The following is a 24,210-nucleotide window of genomic DNA, read 5'->3' as shown; positions in this document are numbered from 1 at the left end:
TTTCATGTGTTTTACAAATTGTATCTTGGGTATTCTAGGTTTCTGGGATAATATCGCTTATCAGTGAGTGCATATCATGTGAGTTCTTTTGTGATTGGGTTACCTCACACAGGATAATATTTTCTAGTTCCATCCATTCGCCTAAGAATTTCATGAATTCATTGTTTTTAATTGCTGAGTAGTAATCCATTGTGTAAATGTACCACATTTTCTGTATCCATTCCTCTGTTGAGGGACACCTGGGTTCTTTCCAGCTTCTGGCTATTATACATAAGGTTTCTATGAACATAGTGGAGCATGTGTTCTTATTAGCACTTGGAACATCTTCTGGATATATGCACAGGAGAGGTATTGGTGGATCCTCAGGTAGTACTATGTCCAGTTTTCTGAGGAACTGGCGGACTGTTTTCCAGAGTGGTTGTACAAGCTTCCAATCTCACCAATAATGGAGGAGTGTTCCTCTTTCTCTACATCCTCTTTTTATTTCTGTGGTCTGCATGGTGATAGATAGGAGACACTTTCTCTTTGATCTTGATCCAGTGTGATGATGACTTTCTACTGACTTTTTTGCAAGATGTTTTCTTTAAGCAGTTTCAGTAGATGGATTTCCAGGAACTTCATCGGACTTGTCCTATTTGAGTTTACTCAGTTTTGAATAAGAACATTCATGCATTATGACCAATTGTTTTCCCTTTCCTTCACACTAAAACATTAATTTTGTTTGAATCTTGAATATTTTGTTTTTTACCTTAAAATGTTTGAGTTTGGTTCAGTTTCATGATGCTCCTTTTGAGATCTTACTAAACAGAACCAGTACTTTTGATTTCAGACTTTTCTTGTGTCCTCACAAGGGCACTCAGTATTCTAAAAGAAAAATATATAGCACAATATTATGTAGTTAGATGAGTTTTGAATTTCTTTGCTAGATATTTCAATATCTCATTTCTTCATGTAATATTTACTGAAAATACTATGTCTAAGAATTTCAGATATACTTAGCATAAGTATAACATATAGATGTCTATGCTTATTTTGTCCCTACCAGAAACCCAGAAAACCTCATTAGACTTCTGTATCATTATAAACTTTAAAGTCTTATTTAGAAATGTATTTCTACAAAAATGATAAAGAGTGGGAATAAATAAGGTCATATATTATTAAGTTTTCTTTAAAAACATTGCCTATCTACATTGGCATCTGTGTTCAGAAGCTGTTAAGATATTTACTAGTACTTGAAGGCTTCAGAGCATTCAGAGTAACCAGGTTGCTCGCTAGTTTCCAAGAGTATGGTGCCACATTAGGAGCTCAGTATTGGTCTATGCTGTAGGTAGATTTGACACTAAGAATAAGGCTATATCCAGGGCTGCCTTGGTGAGTAGAAGTCCATGTTTTCAAGTCCATGTATATAACTCATCATCTCACCATCTCCACATTGTTCATGGGCACATTGGACATTGACAGGGATGTCTGTGAAAAGAAGTTGACTATTCACAGAATGAGGCATTTAGGCTACTTGCTTATTGAAATCTTCCTTAGCAACAGTCACTTATTGATGAACATTTCCATGGGAATCACCTTTCTATATACCTTTGGCAAATTTGGAAAGATCTATCTATATAGATCTTCTTACACAAAGGTCCTTATCATTAATTTTCCAATCATGATATTCCTCAAGGCCCATCCAACCAAAAATTAGCTATAGCCCATAAATCAGTGAACAAGTGCATATCTGACCATTTCTCTTTTCAAACAAAATATATGACTATGTATACTGTTCAATCTTCTTCCCATGGTGAAGATTTCTCTTAACCCATGACTTTCAGCATTGGCAAAAGGGTTTATAAAAGTGTACCTGTACATTTCTGGTTTGTGCCTCTATAACATTCAGAACCACTGTTAAATCAAGCCCCAGTTTTCTCCTTATCAGTCAATTAAATCATAAAGAACACACCATGAGGCTCTTGGTACACACTTTTCAGCACAGAGTATTTTAGCAAGAAGCATTTTTAAGAATCATTTGGCCAATTTCTTCGTGTAATTTACTTGTTCCAGCCTTCAGGAGCTTTTGAGATGCAATCATGCATAGGTCACCTTCATTTGAGAATAAACTGCTGCTGTGTACTTCTTACCTGATGACTTGGTGGGTCAGATAACTCTTACCTCATCTGGGCTTCCCAGGTCAAATGATAACTAGGGTCCAATAGCAATCTAAGAGCTGTTTTTCAAATGGAGAATAGCTTGATTGCAGGTAATAGTAGAGCTCTGCTCCAAAATCCCAAAGGTCTATTCTGTAATTCACCTAAGGTTGCTTGTGACAGGCTCCAGAGAGCATTCCAATGACAGCTCAAGTACCATCAAGTCTTCTGGATCACATTGTCCAAGTAGTAGATCAGCCTGCACATCAGCCTATATATTTGGAAGAGATTTCTCCTGCGTTAGGCCTAACCCAAAGTTAGCAGTCACTTAGTATTTGCACCAGAGTAATACAACTGGAGTGAGGAATGTGACTTCTCCAGACTGTAAATAGGCCCTCTAGAAGTTTTTCTTCCTTTTGTTGGTGAAAAAGAACACATACAATTTTTAGAAATCCACCCTCTGCTACCCATATGTGTTACCAGTGAGTTCAAAATGGTTGCTACCTATTGCTTACCTGGTTCAATCAGCATTTTATCATCATAGTTCACCAACATGATACTTTGAAGAATTTACAGATGATCATGATCCTGTCTCTCTGAGACAGTGTTCTGTTTATGTCAGGAAACACCAGACCATTATGTTCTTTTTAATAAACAATATAACTGAGGCTTTCTTACATTTAGAAGTTTAGTTCATTATTGTCATGATGGAAAGCATATTAGCATGCAGGCATTCATTGTGCTGGAGAGGTCACTGAGAATCCTTCATGCATATCAGCAGGCAACAGAAAATAATGACATCAGGTTTGACTTGACCACTTGAAATCCCAAAACCCACTTTGAGTGACACATTTTTTCCAACAAGCACATGCTTGCTACATTTCCTGGTGATCAAGCACTGAAATCTCTGAGTCTATGGGGCCCATTCACATTCAAAACATTGCATCATTTAGGACACTGATCTTGAGCATTAATATATTCATGAAGTGAAACTGAGGAAGTCTACTGCTGCTCTTAAAAACTGAAAGAAATTTGATTCTGGTGTTCCTTATGGAAAAGTACCAGTAAACAATAATTATTTTCTAGACAAATGGCTTAATAACATGAACAAGGAGACTTGTTAATTTTTTTCAAGTAAGGGCAATATATCTAGTATAGCAGCTGTATATGGAGTCCCTGCCTGATGATCAACTGTTATACTTCATGATTTATCTGTCTTCTTCACTAGCCAGATAGGAGATTTAAAGGAGATATGATAAGAACCATCACCCACACATCTTTTACATCATTGTTGCTGGCACTAATTACCCTAGCGATATTATACTGCTATTTGATCACTAGTTTCTTTGGCAGAGACAACCCTAGAGGCCATTTAGCCTTTCCAACCACAGTGGCCTTCACTCTTTATGTCAGGGAACCAATGTAAAAAAAAAATCTGTGAACATTTAAGTATATCAATCTCATTAACACATTCTTGTATTGAGGAGATAATCTCAGAATGAGTTCAGGGACCCACTGGACATACTGAATGTCAGGGTTTAGCCAAGTTAATTAATGAAAACTCCATTAGTCATCTGATCTCCATTAGTCCCCACTTTAACTGATGGGTCACAGTATTTCTTAAAATCTTCCCTAAGCAGCATCAACTAGAACTAGCATCAAATAAACCTGGAAAGTCTGACCGTTTCTTTTCTCCCACTATATAATTATTCAGGTGTATCTGGCTGTCTCTTCATTCAAGGCATTCTGGGTTTACAAACTGGCTCAAGTCTGGAAATTGATTAACTGGCTGAGATTGGCTTTTGCCAGGATCCAATGGAATCTTTCTTTTATCTGTTTGACAATTTTTCTGCGTATACAGATCAAACAAATACTCACTGGTCTCTTATCAATATCATGATTGAAAATACCATGATTTATAAGCCCATATGACAGGTCCATATTCATACCAACATACAATTTGTTTTGCCTATGCTTATCACTATGATTGGACCATGATGCACACTGAGTTGTCTATGCTGCCCATTGAGGTAACTACAATCATCTTGCCTTTGCTGATTCAGTGCTTTACCTAGCTTCTAGTACTCCTGGACACAACTAAACCCATTATTTTTAATTCACATAACTGAATTATGTGAATTATTTCAATAATTCACATAATGTTTCCTACCCTAAGTTCTGCCACAAGGAAAACATTGACAACAAAACTCCTTAAGTATGTTTGTGTCCCTCTCACCATTTTTTATATCATAGGATTCATGAAGGGCATGTCTTCTAGGCGTTCCAATTATGGAGGTTTACATTTTTCTTAGAATACCAACTCTAGTTTTACAAATCCCATGACCCTTGAAACTCCTTCTCCAATACTAAGTCGGGGAACATCAGGCACCCTCCAACTCCTTCTTAGTGGGTAATCTTTTGATCAATCATTCAGTCAATCTTTGAAACAAACTACTGACATTTTTTAAACTGTGTAGGCTTCCTTATTAATCTTGAAATCTCCACTCAATGGAGCTATATCAATAATCTCATCACAATCCAGTTTCATGCTCCTTCTACCATTAACCCACAGCCTTAAAATTTGTTCCTACACTTGTTCCCTAGGCTCCTGATTTATTATGCCTGAATAAACTAGCAAACTGAGTAAGATCCTTAGTAGCATGTTGCATCTCTTAGACTACACTTTCTACCTCCCCTCTAATAGTCTACTGTGCTTTAAGTCTGGTTGTACATCTAGGGGAAACTATTGATTACCCCTGAGGGATATTGTGTATATTACCTCTCATTTTCTTCAGAGACAAACACTACTAGATTAGTGGACAATGAAAGATTAATTTCTTCAGTCAAAGGAGAAAAAAGGCAATATGTCAGGGGTTGGGGATGAGGATACTGCTTCCTTAGTAGAAAAAGTACACGTTGATTATATGAGGGTTCCAAGTTCTCCATTTCAACATGTTTTTCCTACGTATCCTTACATCAAATTACGGGATCCATTCTTTACAAATTAATGCCTTTACTTTAGCTAGCAGAACTTTCAGAGACTGAGACTTGGATTTTCACTATAATTCAGCTATATTCATAAGGACGACTTGAGTTTGACATACCATAATGTGAGCTGTGTGGCTGCTAAAGGGGTTTTCTTTTAGAGTACATGCAGAAAACTTTAGGCTATTTATTTGTACCTGGGGTCAGTTGGTTTTATTACAGATTTATTTATTGCCATTCCCCATATCTTGAGATGTTAATTTTACCATGAAACTAATCCCTATCCTTTGCTAACTGATCTAGAATTTCTAAGAGTAACCAACCCACAGCATCATTTTTCTCATCTTCCCTGCAAATGTCAAAAGTTTCATATACAGGGTTGACAAATTCATTGCCAAGCACAACTGGTGAATCAAATACACATATCTCCTCAAGTTTGTAATATACATTAAATCATGGGTTTCAGGAGTCTCTGAGATCCCAGGAAAGGGGATTATTGGATAGGCTTCAGTTCTTTTAAGTTTTAAAATATAGAAAACCTTATTCCAGGTATTTAAAAGATTCCTCCTTACATTTTTATTGTTCTCAATTAACTTCTTATATCAAAATCTTTATTAGCGAAGGATCTCTACATTAACAGAACTAGGATGAGTCTCTCTCTCTCTCTCTCTCTCTCTCTCTCTCTCTCTCTCTCTCTCTCTCTCCTCTTTCTCTCTCTCTTTCTCCCCCAAAGGAATAACGTAAGAAAATTGAAATGGAAACCAAGCCTTTAGTGTGTGAGTGAGTGTGATAAAGTTGAACCCTGGTGAAATAATGTGTGAATGCCTTAATTATGATTGGATAAAAATAATTTAAAAACCCCAGGGGTAGCATCTGCTCTCAGAAACCTAAGGAGAGGCTGTCATGGTGAGAGATGACCTGGACATTCTCCTCCAAATGAGACAAGCCCACACCATGGACTGTGCCCCAGTGAGACCCGAAAGCAATGCATGTGTGTTTGCGTGTGTGTGTGTGTGTGTGTGTGTGTGTGTGTGTGTGAATGAGTGCAATCCCATTTTGACATTTACTTGTTTATTGCTGTTTATGAATGAATTAGTTGTTATAACCTAACTTCCTAGTTTGTGGCTCCCTACTTGCCTCTGTCTTCAATCCCTATTCATGACAGTTTCAAAACACTTTCACATACACTCTCTCTCTGTCTCTGTCTGTCTGTCTGTCTGTCTCTCTCTCTCTCTCTCTTTTTTCCCTTTGTGTGTGTGTGTGTGTGTGTGTGTGTGTGTCTGTCTGTCTGTCTGTCTGTCTGTCTATATCTCTGTGAGAAAAGTAGATTTATTAGAATGCTTTACAGTCCATCTAATCTAACAAGGCTGTCTATGAATGGAAATTCATAGTTACTTAGTCCACAAGATTGTACATCTCAGTTTGTATTTAATATACTCTGCAATCCAAAAGAATTATGTTCTAATGTCTCTGAAGAAATGGATATTTTAGNTAGGTAAAGAGCAACAATTTCCTTCCACTATGNCCTTACACAGGCTTCCAGCAGAATTGTGGTCCAGATTAAAGGTGTGCCTTCCCTCCTCAAGATCTGAATGAGAGACATATTTTCTGCCTCAAGCTCCAGATCAAAGATGTTTACTTTCCTACCTCAATAGTCCTGACTAGAAGACAACTCACCCACTTAAAATAAAGCTAAAATTTTCACAAAGTTAAGTCCTTTATGTCTGGATTTTACTTAATTACAGAGGCAGTCAAGTTGACAATGAGGAATAGTCATCACACGACTAGTAGGAAGTACCACCAGTGTAGAACATGAAAATTGAAATTTATTTTTAATTTATCATTATCTCTACCATTAATGTCAGCATTAAATGATAAAAGTAAATTATTTTCCTAATTTAATTTTTTCATATCTAGAATACATAAAGAGCTTAAAATATAAGAAATTAATAAAACAAAAATAAATGTCCCATTCAAAACACAGTTCTAGGATCTGCACAGAGAGTTCACAGAAGAAAAATGGGAGGATTTATGTTAAGTCTTATTGCATCATGTTATGCAATGTTTGGTTGATACTTCTGGGATACTTGTTCTTTTTTCAAGGGAAATGGAGGAGGGGTGATCTGGGGAAAGGGGAGTTAGAGGATGAACTGGACAGAGTTGAGGTAGAGGGAGAAGTTGTTGGAATGTATTAAATGAAAGAAGTGTAATTAAAAGAGTAGAGATAAAAGAAGAAGGAAAATAATAAATTCCTCAAAAAAGGATCTAGAAACATAGTAGTTAAGAAAATGTAACTCAAAACATCTTAGAGATTTCATCTGACTCTGTCAGTATAGTAAAGATTAACAAACACCACCACTACCAAAACAACACCAAAACCCTGACAACAAATGCTGGAGGGGTCATAAAAAGGAAAACTTATGAGACATTTATCAATATTGCAAGCTAGTGCATCTTCAATGGAGAATGCAAATATGTCTAAAATAAATGTACCTCATGATACAGCAATATCATGCCTTGACATATGCCAAATCGGTTGACATCTTAACCCACATANACTTGCTCATCTATGTTCATNGCTGCTCTTTCCACAATAGATAATGAATGCAAACAACCTAAATGTCTTTCAAATGAGTTGAGCAATGCTTCTTCTGTTTTTATTATCTAGATTAATATGAGAAGTATTGACATTAATGCTTTGTTGAAAGCAGAATTCTGCTCTCAAACCACATAGCTCTGGGATTATTTGATTAGGGGATTTTTAATGATTGCTTCCATTTCCTTATGGGTTATAGGTCTACTTACATAGTTCATCCAAACTTGATTTAGCATGCAGGAGTGACACCTATTTTAAAAATTACCATTTCTACAAGTACTATCTCCCCAGTGTAGGGCATTTCATCTAAGGTCCAGCCTTTGAGTCCTGAGAGTCTCTCACCTCTTTATACAACTTTAGAGGTAGCATATTTATGTTGTCTTCTCAAACCCAAGGAAAAAGAATGAAGAGGATAATATTCATTAGCCATGCTCTCTAGATAAGATTTCTTTTTTTATAAGATATTTTCTTCATTTTCATTTCAAATGCTGCCCCCAAAGTCCCCTATACCCCCCCACCCTGCTCTCCCACCCACCCACTCCTGCCTCCTGGTGCTGGCATTCCTCTGTACTGGGGCATATGATCTTCACAAGACCAAGGGCTTCTCTTCCCATTGATGGCCGACTAATCTTAAGATGATAATTTTAACATAAATAGGATATACAATTACTCTTATATAAAAAAGTAAAATCAACAGAAGATATTTAAAATACAGTGAAAATATTAAGCCAAAGGCATTATTTAAGATTTATTTGTTCATATTTTATCCTCATGGAGGTTTTACCTGTGTGACTGTCTGTGTAACATGGATGGGAATGTTGTCTGCAGTGACCATCTGAAGAGGGCATTAGGTACTCAGGAAAAATGGAGTTACAGATGATTGTGAGCTGACCTGTAGGTACTGTAAATTGAAACTTATTCCTCTGCTGAAGCAGGAAATGCTCTTAAATACTGAGTTATCTCTGTAGAATCAATGACTGGTAGTTTGTTGTTTTTTTTTAAATTTTTTATTAGATATTTTCTTTATTTACATTTCAAATGCTATTGCAAAATTTCCCTATACCCTCCTCGCGCTCTGTTCCACTACCTACTCACTCCCACTTCTTGGCCCTGGTGTTCCCCTTTATGGGGCATATAAAGGTTGCAAGACCAAGGGGCCTCTCTCCCAATGATGGCCAACTAGGCCATCTTCTGCTACATACACAGCTAGAAACATGAGCTCTGGGGTTACTGATTAGTTAATATTGTTGTTCCAGTTATAGGGTGGCAGACACCTTTAGCTCCTTGGGTAGTTTCTTTAGCTCCTACATTGGGGGCCCTGTGTTCCATCCCAGAGATGACTGTGAGCATCCACTTCTGTATTTGCCAGGCACTGGCCTAGTCTCAAAAGAGACAGCTATATCAGGGTCCTTTCAGCAAAATGTTGCTGTCATATATAGTAGTGTCTGCATTCGTTGGCTGATTATGGGATGGACCACTGGTTGGGGGAGTCTCTGGATGGTCCATCCTTTCGTCTTATCTCCAAACTTGACCTCTGCAACTTCTTCCATGGGTATTTTATTCCCTATTTTGGGGAGGAATGAAGTATCCATGTGTTGGTCTTCCTTCTTAATTTTCTTCTGTTTTGGAAATTGTATGTACCACATTTTCTGTATCCATACCTCTGTTGAGGGACATCTGTGTTCTTTCCATCTTTTGGCTATTACAAATAGGGCTGCTATGAGAACAGTGGAGCATGTGTCCTTATTACCAGTTGGAACATCTTCTGGGTATAAGCCCAGAATAGGTATTGCTGGATCTGCTGGTAGTACTATGTCCAGTATTCTGAGCAACGACCAGACTGATTTCCAGAGTGGTTGTACAAGCTTGCAATCCCACCAGCAATGAAGGAGGGTTCCTCTTTCTCCACATCCTCACCAGCATCTGCTGTCACCTGAATTTTTGATCTTAGCCATTCTGACTGCTGTGAGGTGGAATCCCAGGGTTGTTTTGATTTGCATTTCCCTGATGATTAAGGATGTTGATTATTTTTTTCAAGTGCTTCTCAGCCCTTCAGTATTCCTCAGTTGAGAATTCTTTGTTTAGCTCTGTACCCCATTTTTTATTGGGTTATTTGAATTTCTGGAGTTCAGCCTCTTGAGCTGTTTGTATATATTGGATATAAGTTCCCTAACAGATTTAGGATTGGTAAAAATTCTTTCCCAATCTGTTGGTGGCCTTTTTGTCTTATTGACAGTATCTTTTGCTCTATGGAAGCTTTGCAATTTTATGAGGTCCCATTTGTCAATTCTTTGTCTTAAAGCACAAGCCATTGCTGTTCTCTTTAGAAATTTTTTCCCTGTGCCCATATATTCGAGGCTTTTCCCCACTTTCTCCTCTATAAGTTTCAGTGTCTCTGGTTTTATGTGGAGTTCTTTGATCCACTTAGACTTGAGCTTTGTACAAGGAGATAAGAATGGAACAATTCCAATTCTTCTACATGATAACTGCCAGTTGTGCCAGCACCATTGTTGAAAATGCTATCTTTTTCCACTGGATGGTTTTAGCTCCCTTGTCACAGATCAAGTAACCAAAGGTGGGTGGGTTCATTCCTGGATCTTCATTTCTATTCTATTGATCCAACTGTCTGTCTCTGTACCAGTACCATGCAGATTAAATCACAGTTGCTCTGTAATACAGCTTGAGGTCAGGCATGGTGATTCTCCCAGAGGTTCTTTTATTGTTGAGAATAGTTTTTGCGATCCTAGACTTTTTATTGTTCCAGATGAATTTGCAAATTTCCCTTTCTAACTCAGTGAAGAATTGGGTTGGAATTTTGTAGGGATTGCATTGAATCTGAATATTGCTTTCGGCAAGATAGCCATTTTTACTATATTATTCCTGCCAATCCATGAGCATGGGAGATCTTTCCATTTTCTGAGATCTTCTTGGATTTCTTCAGAGACTTGAAGTTCTTCTCATACAGATCTTTCACTTCCTTAGTTAGAGCTACACCAATTATATTAAATTATTTGTGACTATTGTGCAGGGCGTTTTTTCCATAATTTCTTTCTCATCCTGTTTATCCTTTCTGTAGAGAAAGGCCACTGTTTTGTTTGAGTTAATTTTATATCTAGCTACTGCACAGGATTAGAAGTTCTCTGGAGGAATTTTTAGGGTCACTTATATATACTATCATATCATCTGTANATAGTGATATTTTGACTTTTTCCTTTACAATTTGTATCCTTTGATCTCCTTTTGTTGTCGAATTGTCCTGGATAGGATTTCAAGTACTATATTGAGTAGGTAGTGAGAAAGTGGGCAGCCTTGTCTAGTCCCTGATTTTAGTTGTATTGCTTCCAGCTTCTCATTATTTACTTTGATGTTGGCTACTAGTTTGCTGTATATTGCTTTTATTATGTTAATTATGGGTCTTGAAGGGGTGTTGGGTTTTGTCAAATACTTTCTCAGCATCTAAGGTGATGATCATGTGATTTTTGTCTTTGAGTTTGTTTATATAGTGGATTACATTGATGGATTTCCATATATTAAACCATCCTTGCATCCCTGGTTTGAAGCCTACTTGGTCATGATGGATGATCATTTTGATGTGTCCTTGGATTTGGTTTGCGAGGATTTTATTGAGTATTTTTGCATTTATTCATAAAGGACATTGGTCTGAAGTCCTCTTTCTTTGTTGGATCTTTGTGTGGTTTAGATATCAGAGTAATTGTGACTTCATAGGTGAATTGGGTAGGGGACCTTCTGCTTCTTTGGTTGGGAGACTATTAATGACTGTTTCTATTTCCTTAGGGGAAATAGGACTGTTAAGATTGTTAATCTGAACCTGATTTAACTTTGGTACCTGGTATCTGTCTAGGAAGTTGTCCATTTCATTCAGGTTTTCCAGGTTTGTTGAGTATAACCTTTTGTAGTAGGATCTGAAGTTATTTTGGATTTCCTCAGGATCTTTGTTATGTCTTCCTTTTTCATATCTGATTTTGTTAATTAGGATACTGTCCCTGGGCCCTCTACTTAGTTTGGCTAAGGGTGTATCTATCTTGTTGATTTTCTCAAAGAACCAGCTCCTGGTTTAGTTGATTCTTTGAATAGTTCTTTTTGTTTCCACTTGGTTCATTTCAGCCCTAAGTTTGATTATTTCCTGCCTTCTACTCCTCTTGGGTGAATTTGCTTCAGTTCATTCAAGAGCGTCTAGGTATGCTGTCAGACTGGTAGTGTATGCTCTCTCTAGTTTCTTTTTGGCAGCACTCAGAGCTATAAGTTTCCTCTAAGGAATGCTTTTTTTGTGTGCCATATGTTTGGGTATGTTGTGGCTTCATTTTCATTAAACTCTAAAAAGTCTTTAATTTCTTTCTTTATTTCATCCTTGACCAGGGTATCATTGAGTAGAGTGTTGTTCAGTTTCCACATGAATGTTGGCTTTCTATTATTTATGCTGTTATTGAAGATCAGCCTTACTCTGTGGAGATCTGATAGGATGCATGGGATAATTTCAATATTTTTATATCTGTTAAGGCCTGTTTTGTGACCAATTATATGATCACTTTTGAAGGCGGTACCATGAGGTGCTGAGAAGAAGGTATATCCATTTGTTTTAGGATTTGTAGATAATCTGCTAAATCCATTTGTTTCATAACTTCTGTTAGTTTCCATGTGTCTCTGTTTAGTTGCTTTTTCCTGTGTTGGTGAGAGTGGAGTGTTGAAGTCTCCCACTATTATTGTGTGAGTTTCAATGTGTGCTTTGTGCTTTACTAAATTTTCTTTAATGAATGTGGCTACCCTTACATTTGGAGCATAGATATTTAGAAATGAGAGTTCATCTTCATAGATTTTAACTTTGATGAGTATGAAGTGCCCCTCCCTGTCTTTTTTGCTAACTTTGGGTTGGAATTCAATTTTATTCGATATTAGAATGGCTACCCCAGCTTGCTTCTTCTGACCATTTGCTTGGAAAATTTTTTTCCATCCTTTTACTCTGAGGTAGTGTCTGTCTTTGTCCCTGAGGTAGTTTCTTGTAAGCAGCAAAATGTTGGGTCCTGTTTGTGTTGTCAATTTATTAGTCTATATCTTTTTATTGGGGAATATTGTCCATTGATGTTAAGAGAAATCAAAGAAACTTAATTGTTGCTTCCTGTCATTTCTTACTTTTCGGGTGTATTGGTGTATCCAAGACTTGCTTTTGTGGGCATACTGAGTTTTGATGGTGCCCAGTGTTCTTGGTTTCTGTTAGTAGGATTCTTATGTTTGCCTTTTGCCATCTGGAAATCTATGGTGTTAATGTTCAAGCTGTCTCTGGCTGGAACTTGATAAGTAGGGATACTAGGGGCTCCAGTTATAATGTGTTTCTAGGTACATAGAGATGACAATTAGGAATTGGAATTGACTGAAGGTGCAGACAAAAAAAGAAAGAACTCAGTATGTTCCACCAAGATTTCATTATGTAGTGTCTTTAGAATAAGTGCATACACTATAGAGACATTACCCAACAAGTGCTACTTTATAGGGAATAGGGGAACTGGATCTGGGGAAATATAAGTAAAGGTGAAGTTCTATAGTTAAGATACCTGCTTCCCTAGTAGTAGTGCATTGTGGGTTATCAGGGAATTCATACTAAAGTTGGGCCTGGGGGTGGAAAAAAGCAATGAGTGGAGGGACAAAGTTTAGGAGGGGGAAGACCTGTGAAATCTGTAGAAGTGCACCGCATGGATGTTGTTACAAGTGTTCCAGTGCAAAGCTGATGATTAGACTCTGTAATTGTATCTGGAAGGACAAAGGGAGAAAGGAACATCTTAGTCATCTCACCTGCTTCCATGACAAGAGTGCCCTCTATGTCAATAATGAAGGTCTACATGAGTTTGGCATCTTTAAAAAGACACCAAGTATGTAAGAGAAGTTATGAGGGAAACTCAACTGGATTACCTGGCATATGTGCAGGGTGATGGGGAAGAAAGCAGCATCAAATAAACTGTAGGAATTCTATTGAAGATCTAGGGATGGGAACTTGGGATTGGATCCAGAACATAGGACTGATTAGTAAGTATATTATGTTAGCTTACCTGTTTCATTGGCCTGATCAGCTGGTGTATTCCCAGGGAATGTCTCCTAATGTCACAGGGTGAGAAATAAGTTGTGTTGAGGGAAGAATAGTTGGAATATTTTCGTGATCCACTGAGGATGGGGTCAGGGATGAAAGGGAGAAAATCCCATCTAGAATGGGATTCTGTGCCCATCTTCCTTCATTGTGCTGGAGTTGCTCTACCTTGGACCAACTTGCAGTCCTGGGCATACTCCTACTATACTCTGAATTCATATGGGCATCTTCTTTGCTGGCTCTGGAAAATATTGCTTCCTCACAGTCATCTTCAGTTTTTAGATGTTGTATGGCTTCTACCTATTTTTCTTCAGTGTTTAATGTAGATTTCTTTAATCTACTTGGACTTGAGTTTTGTGCAGGGTAATAGATATGAATCTATTTGCAGTCTTCTACATGCAGAAACTCAATTAAACCATTTGTTGGAGATAATCTTTCTCAGATTTTATAGGTTTGACTTCTTTGTCAAAGATCAAGTGTCTGTGTGATTTTACTTCTTTTTCTTCACTTTGATTTCATTGAGAAACTACATGTTTTCATACCAATACTTTGCAGGTTTGATTATGCTTGCTCTGTAGAACAGCTTGAAATCAGGGATGGTGTTACGTCCAGAAGTTCTTTTCTTGTACAGGATTGTTCAGTTGTTGGATTTTTTTGTTTGTTTGTTTGTCTTGTTTTGTTTTTTTCCCATATGAAGTTGAGTATTGTTCTGTCAAAGTCTATAAAATCATAGTTTTGGAATTCTGCCAGGAACTGCATTGAATCTGTAGGTTGTTGTTGGTAAGATGGCCATTTTTACTATGTTAATACTCCCAATCTATAAGTATAGGATATCTTTCCTTATCGTGGTATCTTCTTTAGTTTCTTTCTCCAGTGGCTTGCAGTTCTTGACATTAAAGGTCTATGACTATCTGTTGATTATTCATTAGATATCCAGCTCACACTTTTTCCAGCCTTTTACTCTGAGGTAGTGTCTGTCTTTGTCACTGAGGTGTGTTTCCTGTATGCAGCAATATGTTGTGTCCTGTTTACATATCCAGTCTATTAGTCTGTGTCTTTTTATTGAGGAATTGAGTCCATTGATATTAAGAGATATTAAAGAAAAGTCGTTGTTGCTTCCTGTTATAATTGTTGTTAGAGTTAGAATTTTGTTCATGTGGCTATCTTCTTTTAGGTTTGTTGATAGATTACTACCTTGCTTTTTCTAGAGCATAGTTTCCCTCCTTTTGTTGGCATTTCCCTTATTATCCTATGAAGGACTGAATTTTTGGAAAGATACTGTGTAAATTCAGTTTTGTCACGGAATACATTGGTTTCTCCATCTATGATAATTGAGAGACTTGCTATGTATAGTAGGCTGGGCTGGCATTTGTGTTCTCCAGGGTTTGTATGACATCTGGTCAGGATCTTCTGGCTTTCATAGTCTCTGGGGTGAAGTCAGGTGTAACTCTGATAGATCAGTCTTTATATGTTACTTAACCTTTTCCCCTTACTGCTTTTATTATTCTTTCTTTGTTTTATGCATCTGGTGTTTTGATTATTATGTGACAGGAGGAATTTCTTTTCTGGTCCAAACTATTTGTAGTTCTGTAGACTTCTTGTATGTTCATGGGCATCATTTTCTTTAGGTTGTGGAAGTTTTGTCCTATAATTTTGCTGAAGATATTTACTGGCCCTTTAAGTTGGAAATCTTCCTTCTTGTCTATACTTATTATCCTTCAGTTTGGTTTTCTCATTGTGTCCTGGATTTCCTGGATGATTTGGGTTAGGATCTTTTTGCATTTTACATTTTCTTTGATTGTTGTGTCAATGTTTTCTTTGGTATCTTTTGCACCTGAGATTCTCTATTCTACCTCTTTTATTCTGTTGGTTATGCTTGCATCAATGGCTCCTGACTTCTTTCCTCGGTTTTCTATTTCCAGAGTGGTCTCCCTTAGTGGTTTCTTTATTGATTCTACTTCCATTTTTAGATCCTGAATGGTTTTATTAAACTCTTTCACCGATTTGGATGAGATCTCCTGTATTTCTTTAAAGGAGCTATTTATGTCCTTTTTATTGACCTCCATCATCATTATGAGAACTGATTTTAGATTCATATCCTGCTTTTCTGACGTGATAGTTTATCCAGGACTAGCTATAGTGGGAGACTTGGGTTCTGATGTTGCCAAATATCCTTGGTTTCTCTTGCTTCTGTTCTCACTCTTGCCTCCTTTCATCTGATTATCTCAAGTGCTCCCTGTCCTCAATATATCTGATTGGAGCCTGTCTTTTTTGTAATACCAGTTGTGTCAGAACTCTCAGAGTCCAGCTTTCTTTGTGATTCTGTGATTCTGGGATCCCGTGATACTGATATTATGGCTGTGTGGGAGTTCTTGGCAGTCAAGCTTCATCTGAGACCCTGAGATCCTGGTGTGGCCAAGCTCCTGGGATCCTGGGGTCCTAAGATCCTTGGCTTGTCAGAGCTCCTGGAAGTGGTACCTCCTCTGGGGATCTTGGGGCTCTCTGCTGAATTCGAAACCAGGGTAGACCATAGCAGACCAGAAAGAACCTGAACCACTGCTTGGGTGGGGTTCCTGTGTCTGTGCTCCAGCTGGCCCCAGGCATCCCCAGTTCTTTCGGAACAGATGTTGTATTCCACTCACCAGTGATCCTAAAATCCTGGGCCTGATAGGTTACCTGGGTGGGAGAGAGTCCTCTGGGGACTGTGGGACTTTTTGCAGAATTTGGGCCCAAGGTCCACACTATTCTTACTTTCTATGTCCATTATTTAAGAAGTAGAACACTAAATGGAAAAGAAAGATGGTATCACAAATCCATGTTTAGTTGATTGCATTGAGTTCAACAATCTGTTTTCATGGTGTTTATGAATCCTAATCAGAGAAGCATTATCTCAGTAGTCCTTAGGCATTAAACCTCTGCATAAGATTAACTCCAGGTGTCCTCCAAATAGATCACTTATCCACTAAAAGATCAAAGTATAACCCATAATATAGTTATATTGTATCAAGCCTTGGTCTTAAGAGGAACTTTTAAACAATCATTCCACCTATAGGTGAATCCAGATTTCCATTGGAAACATTAAGATTCAATACATCATTCATGCCACACCAAATAACAGCAGAGTAGAATCTCTTTTGGACTGAATTAACCCAAAGTCAGAATTACTGACAACTATTTAAAAACTCTTTCCTAGCATATATCTGTGTTCAAACTGAGATCTATATTTGGTTCCCCAATGTGCTTCTGCTGCCTAGGCTTGCTTCCTTTGAACACTAGGCGAGAGGGGAGGAGGTTGAGGGGAAGGAGAGAATAGAGGGAGGGAAGAAAAGAGGCAGGAGGAGAAAATGACTCTCCATTAACATTTCCTTTTGAACATTCCACAAACAAGATTACAAGTTAAATATTAAAAGTTTAGTATTGTGTTCTTGGGGATCGTTTTCCTCAGGGAGAGATGTGACAGAGGGCATTCTCATGGATATTAAATAAAAGTTTGATGATGAAAATAAGGAAATCTGCATCTTAACTCATATAAGCTTGCAAATCTCTAACACTGGATTTCGTTTTACTGAAGAAATATATGTACTCCTTGATGAAAAGTAGTTTCTTATAGAAAAACCAAAAGTACTGCATCACTCTACTTTGTTTTCCTGGAGCAGAAAAAGTTTACCTGAGTTGATGATCTTTAAACCAAGGCACCTTAAGTTCTTTGACACTATATAGCTGAATACACAATTTGTTGCAGCTGACTTTACAAGAATCTTGGACGCCATAAGACACCAAAATAAAAATAAGAAAATATAAAAAAAAAAAAATCTTTCTTGTAGCTGATCATACCCAGACCAGAGGGATCTAAAACAACTTCTCAGAACTTTTGGATTTCTAACATATAATAGACCCTCTCAAATGACAAGCAGGAACAATGAAAAAATTAACACAATGTCCTGAACAACTTATTTTGATGCATCTGTTTTCCGTAGAGATTACATTTTGTAAAATTGATTTACAATGTAAGAAAACTAAGCTTGATGTATTGTATTCCATTCCAAATGTTTCTACAAAACATATGAAATAAAAAAACCTGTACACTTTGGGAATCTATATACAAGGGAAAAAGTAGTTTTGTTCTTAATCAGTTTTACAAAGTTCTTGCCATATTGTTTGCTTGTCCTCTTAAATACTTGGCCATATTGTTGTTTGTTATCATATAGCTTTAGCTTAAAAAGGTACTGAGTTAAGCTGTATTACTAAGAAAAACTAAATATAAAATCAAAAACTACAATGGTCATATGAAAATATGAGAGGCAGACTGCAATGAAGAGAAAAAAATTGAAGGAACACAATTAAGGCTGATTTGAAATAAATGTTAAATAGCATAAAAATTAGGAGACACACTTGATTTAAATAGGTATCTTAGGGTGTTGGTTGCTGTGAAGAGGCATCATGACCAAGGAAACTCTTATAAGGGAAAACATTTAGTTGGGGCTGGCTTATAGGTTCAGAGGTTGATTCTATTATCATCAAGGGGGGAAGTTTGGCAGCAGCCAGGCAAGCATGGTGTTGGAGAAGTTGCTGAGAATTCTACAACTTGTTTCAAAGGCACTAAGGAAACGATGGGCAAAGCCCACTCTAACAGTGACCCATATCCTCCTACAAGGCCACCCCTATTCCAGCAAGGATACATCTCCTAATAATACCGCTTCCTGGGCCAAGCATATTTAAACCATAACAGTAGTCATATATCATTATTACCATGAAGGGGGAATGTTTTTCAGCAGCCAGGCAAGCATGGTGTTGGAGAAGTTGCTGAGAATTCTACAACTTGTTTCAAAGGCACTCAGGAAAAGACAGGCAAAGCCCACCCTAACAGTGACTCATTTCCTCCAACAAGGCTACACCTATTCCAACAAGGATACACCTCCTAATAATACCACTTCCTGGGCCAAGAATATTTAAACCATTACAGTAGTCATATATTATTATTATTTCAGATCATGTTTTACTACTATACATTTATATTATCTGTCATCATGTGGAACCCAAAACCTGAAACAGGGGCTGTCCCTGACTTTGCTGCATACCTGTTGGTCTTGTTCCCCCTAACTTGGAGCCCTTGACTGGCCTTAATAAGAGAGGGTGTGCCCAATCTTGCAATGACTTATGTGCCTGAGTGGACTGGTACCCAGGAAGCCAGACCCTTTTAAGAGGAGAAGGGGTAGAGGGGATGAGGTTACAGTCTATATGTGGAGGGACAAGGAGGAGAGGAAAGGACTTCAATCAGGATATAACTTAAATTTTAAAAAAATACAGGTAAACTGTGACACAAATTTAAGACCGGTGGAAAGATTGCTGCCACATCTTCCAGGGTAAGTGTACACATTAGAGGTATATATATATAAAGGCAAAAACTATTCAAATAATACTTAAAACCAAAAAATTCTGTGCCAGACTGTGTCTAAGAATGAATTGTGAAGAAAATGTCCAGACACCATCATATTACCTTTCTTTTATAAATTAAAATATTAGATTTAGATGGAAAAGCATGAACTGAGGAAATTGTAAGTATAGAGGTTGTAATTTCATAAACTGATTATGCCTTTTAATTCTGCATATGTGCCTGATTCATTCACCTATATGATTTTTTATTTAAACTACAAAATTATTAGCATAAGGGACAGCTTTTAAATTACAGAGGTTATCTTGAATGTCACAAAGTACAGAAGAAAAAAAAAACACTAATGAAGAATACATACACATATAATCCAACTAGAAGGCAAAGACATTTATTTATGCAGAATCTGTAGCTAATTAAAAATAATTTTCTAATGTAACATTGGTATCAATTAGCAGATCTTGGTTAAGGTGATTTAATGCACAAAAGACATAAAATCCACATTTGAGGAATGGCTTGGTGTATGTGAAGTTTAGATTCAGGATTTTGAAAGTCAAAAATTTTACTTTTTCTCCCTTATTCAGTAGTTTCCCTAAATAGATCAAATAACATGTTTAATTCAAAGAGACAGAGATGTAAAATCTTCACAATTATTTAAAATTAAGAGCATGTGAATATTAATAAATAGCCCAAATGAGAATCAAGGCCAGAAATTTCAATCAAAGAAATAGAAAGTGGAAGGAATAATGTCCCTTGCTCTGAATATCTATATGATGAAGTTAATGTCATTTTTAGAATCATAAAATACTATATGTGATGGCATAAAGAGAAAAGAATTCATTACAGATGACACAGGTACATCAGGAGAAGAGAGAGGAAGCCTGACTGATATGTTAAAAATATGAAGATGCAGCGTATAGGGAACTTTCAGGATAGCATTTGAAATGTAAATAAAGAAAATAATAATAATAACAAAAAGAAATAAAGAAAGAAAAAAACAAAAAAATATGAAGATGCATTCATTTCAATGTCAATTTTACAGTTATCAGTATAAATACGTTCTATCTGCTTTTATTATACTCTTAATCTTAGTGAGATTAAATATTTATCATTATTTATATCTGCTTCTTTTTAGAAGTTACATGCTCACCTCCTTATATTCCAAATGTAATCTACACATCTCACAGGATTACATACAGAACTGGTGATGTAATCAGATATGAATGTAAAAATGGCTTCTATCCTACAACCGGATCAACTATTTCATGGTGTACAACCTATGGCTGGATCCCTCCTCCAAGATGTAGCTGTAAGCTTCACTTACATATTTAATCTCCATGATCCTGAAATTAGTCTATTAAATATGCACAGATGAAAATATAGTAACAGCAAATATTTAACTCTTTATTTATATACAACCCTTAGAAATATTCTAGTTTTAAAAGTGAATATTTAATGCATTAATGTAAGTAATATTAAAATTTAAGATTCCAGGTAATATTTAAAATACATTATAGAAGACTATATTTCTTAAATTACATATATTTTTTCATTTTTCTAATTAATCATTTTCTAATATTTTAGCAAATTATTGGATATAATGTCACATAAATGCTTATTTTACTTATCTATTTGCATCATAGTAAATATTCCTCATTAATATTTGCCTCATATCAAACCTTTATTGTCCCCTCGTTTCTGTCAGCTACCTTTAAAGATGACTCAGCTGCTGGCTCTGCATCAGTGTGTTGCTGTCAGATATTCTTGGCTGTCAGTCATCAGGAGACTTTCCAGGCATTATGTCCAGCATGCCACACAGACTAGGATTTGGGAAGAGGGCTCAGTTCCTTTTCCGATGAGCCTCTGCATAGGTTGTTTCTCAAAATCTAACTTGTCTTAGACATACTGATCAGAGATACAGTAGGAGTCTAGAATCCATCCATGAGCTACATGGAACATACAATGTTTTGGCGGTGGTGGTTCCTTATATACTGAGTTCAACATGCATATGAAGAAGGGAATTCTGTTTCTCTATCTGGAGAGAGTTGCTTTGAACGATGTCAGTGGCTTCTCAACACATGTATACCACTGTTTTATGATGAATCAAGAGTATTTAATTTCTGGGATGCTCCATTCTTTTCATATACAACTATAACATATATACAGGGGACATAGGTTAGATTCAGGCTCCCTGATTGTCAGTTGAATCTCAGTGAAATCCCAAGAGTCCAGGTTACTTGACTCTGAGTTTTCTTTTGGTGTTTGATCCTTCCAGCTCCTATAATCTTTCTTCCCCTCCTTCCATAGGATTCTCCAAACTCTGTCTAATATTCAGCACAGAAGTAAAACTTTTGCTCTCCTGAGTAATTGTTGTCTCATAGGCTTAATGCTTCTCTCTGCTAAGGTAGGCCTAGTTTTGTAACGTTTTATCTAGCCTCTGTACAATCTTATCTTGGCCAAGAATGTTTTCAGCCTTTGAGACTTATTGGTGTGTAAGACCACACCTTCCTAGTACATGTTGACCTCTGCCCTACTCATTCAACTCAACTGTTCTGGCTTAAACTTCTCTGCAAACTGACTCTATCTGGTTTTTCTCTCAGCCTTTGACTTTATGCTCTGCTTGGCCTCAAATTAACTCTGGCAATCTGTTCTAATCCTCTGGCTTCTTCTCATTCTCTGGCTCCTCCCAACTTCAGTTGTGACTAGCTTGTTCTGTCTCTGCAACCTGTCCCAGTTATCCTGTCCCCCATCCTCTTCCTCTGTGCTGCTCTCTCTTAAGTAGCCTCTCTTTCTCTCTGTTCTCATGACAGCTGGGCATATCCTCTTCTGTCAGATCTTTCTCTGATTTGTCAAGTTGTCTGAGACTCAATTTGACATTTCTTTCAGACATGCTTCCTTTTACAATCCTTCATTGTTTTGGATTACAGGTGGGTAGTAATGGGTTCTGTATTACAGCCAGACTGATTAAAGGTGTATATTGTGGCTGAACCACACCACAACTAGAAACAGGTTTTTCCTGTAAACAACACAATCTTAGGGTTCACAATGGTGTCAAAAATCCTATAATTGTTTGGCTGTGGGTCTTTGCATCCGTTTCCATTAGTTGCTGGGTGAAACCTCTCTGATGATGACTGGGCTGGATACCAGTCTATGAGTATAGCAGAGTATCTTTAGGCATTATTGTATTGACTTTTTTTTTCTTTGGCAGTCGTGTTTGGATCTATTCTAGGTCTCTGGGTCATATAGCCTCTGGTTTCTGGTCCTCAAGTCAGTGACAGAGGTGAGCTTAATTCTCAGGGCATGGGTTTCAAGCTGTATCTGTCATTGCTTATCCACTCCGTGAATTCCTGTGCCAACTTTAACCTGTCACATCATACTGGCAAGACAAATTGTAGGTTGAAGGTTTTATGTCTGGTTTGTTGTCCTAAACCCTTTGTGGGATTATGTCCCTGTTTTCGTTACTAACTTTTTAGTTTCTGTATTCTCTCTGCCTTTTACTTAGTTTGCCTAAGGTTTTGTCTCTCTTCTTTTCTTAAAGTAGCATCTCTTTTTCTTTTCATTGATTGTTTGTACTGTTCTCTTTGTTTCTGTTTTATTGATTTCAGCCCTATAATGTTTCTTAGTTCCAAGTTGTTTTTTTTTTTTTTTTCTTCTGTCTACTCCTATTCCAGAGCTTTCTGGTGTGCTGTTAAGTCACTAGTATGAGATCTTTCTGCTGTCTTTATGAAGGCACTTACTGCTATGAACTTCCCCCTTGACACCACTTTCATTGTGTCTCATATGTTTGGTATTCTGTGCCTTTATTTTCGTTGAATACCAGAAGTCTTAAATTATTTATTTCTTCCTTAAACCTGTGGTCATTCGGAAGAACATTGCTCAGTTTCCATGAGTTTATGGGCTTTCTGTTGTTGTTGAAGTTCAGCTTTAATCTCTGTAGTCTAAGAATATATAAGGGATTATTTCAATTTTTTTTTATTTGTTGAGACTAGCTTTGTGACTTAGTTTATGGTCTGTTTTACAGAAAGTTCTGTGAGGTGTTGAGACAAAGGTATATTCTTTTGAGTTTGGGTGAAATGTTCTATAGATTTCTATTAAGTCCATTCGATTCATCACATCTCTCAGTTCCATTTTTTTTTCCTGTTAATTTCGGTCTGGATGACCTGTCCATTGGTAGGAGTGAGGTTTTGAATTCTTTGACTACTAATATATGGTGTTTGATATGAGTTATGTAAAATTTTTTTTAGTTCGTTTCTTTTTTTTTTTTTTAATGAATGTGGGTGTCCTTGCATTTGGAGCAGATGTTCAAAATTGAGATATCATACTCATGAAATATACTGTTTGATTAGTATGAAGATTCTTTCTGTACCACTAATGATTAATTTTTCTTGAATTCTATTTTGTTAGAATTTGGAATGGCAAAATGATCTTGCTTCTTGGTTCCATTTGCTAGGAAAATCTTTTCTAGCCTTTTACTATGGAGTAATATCCATTTCTGATGTTGAGGAATATCTCTTGTATGCAGGAAAAGGGTGGATAATGTTTTCTCATCCATTCTGTTAGCCTGTGCCGTTTTTATTGCAGAACTGAATCCACTGACATGGAGAGGTAACAAGGACCAATGATTGCTAGTTCCAACTAGTTTTATGTTGGTAGTGGCTGTGTGTGTGTGTGTGTGTGTGTGTGTGTGTGTTCTTTTGCTCTTGTGATATTATTTATTGCCTGTTATGTAGATGATCTGCTTTTGTTAGAGTAGAGTTTATTGATTGATTTTAGTTGATCTCCTTGGTTGGAGTTTTATTTCTAGTAATTTTTATAGGACTCAGCTCTGGATAGATAATTTTTAAATTTGGCATTCTCATAGTATATCTTGTTTTCTCCTTCAATATCTATTGAGTATTTTTTTTTTTTTTACCACAGTACTCTGGGATACAACTGTGGTCTTTTAAAAGTGTGTCCAGGCCCTTCTTCCTTTCAGAGTTTCCTTTAAGAAGTCATCTATATTCTGATAGGT

General features: G+C 36.9%; 1 protein-coding gene across 1 annotated transcript in view; it reads left to right on the top strand.

Annotated features, from left to right (window-relative positions):
• LOC110315603 (complement factor H-like) overlaps nt 1-24,210 on the top strand; it is a 33,860-nt gene that overhangs the window by 6,410 nt on the left and 3,240 nt on the right. Inside the window, exon 4 of the mRNA XM_021189616.2 lies at nt 20,335-20,508. Within this exon, the coding sequence (XP_021045275.2) occupies nt 20,335-20,508 (174 nt within the window). The remainder of the gene's footprint in view (nt 1-20,334; nt 20,509-24,210) is intronic.

This window comes from Mus pahari, unplaced genomic scaffold, assembly GCF_900095145.1.
Source record: "Mus pahari unplaced genomic scaffold, PAHARI_EIJ_v1.1 scaffold_8317_1, whole genome shotgun sequence".
Taxonomy (NCBI): domain Eukaryota; kingdom Metazoa; phylum Chordata; class Mammalia; order Rodentia; family Muridae; genus Mus; species Mus pahari.
Note: the sequence above shows the minus strand (reverse complement) of the source record. Positions and strands in the feature narration are given on the sequence as shown.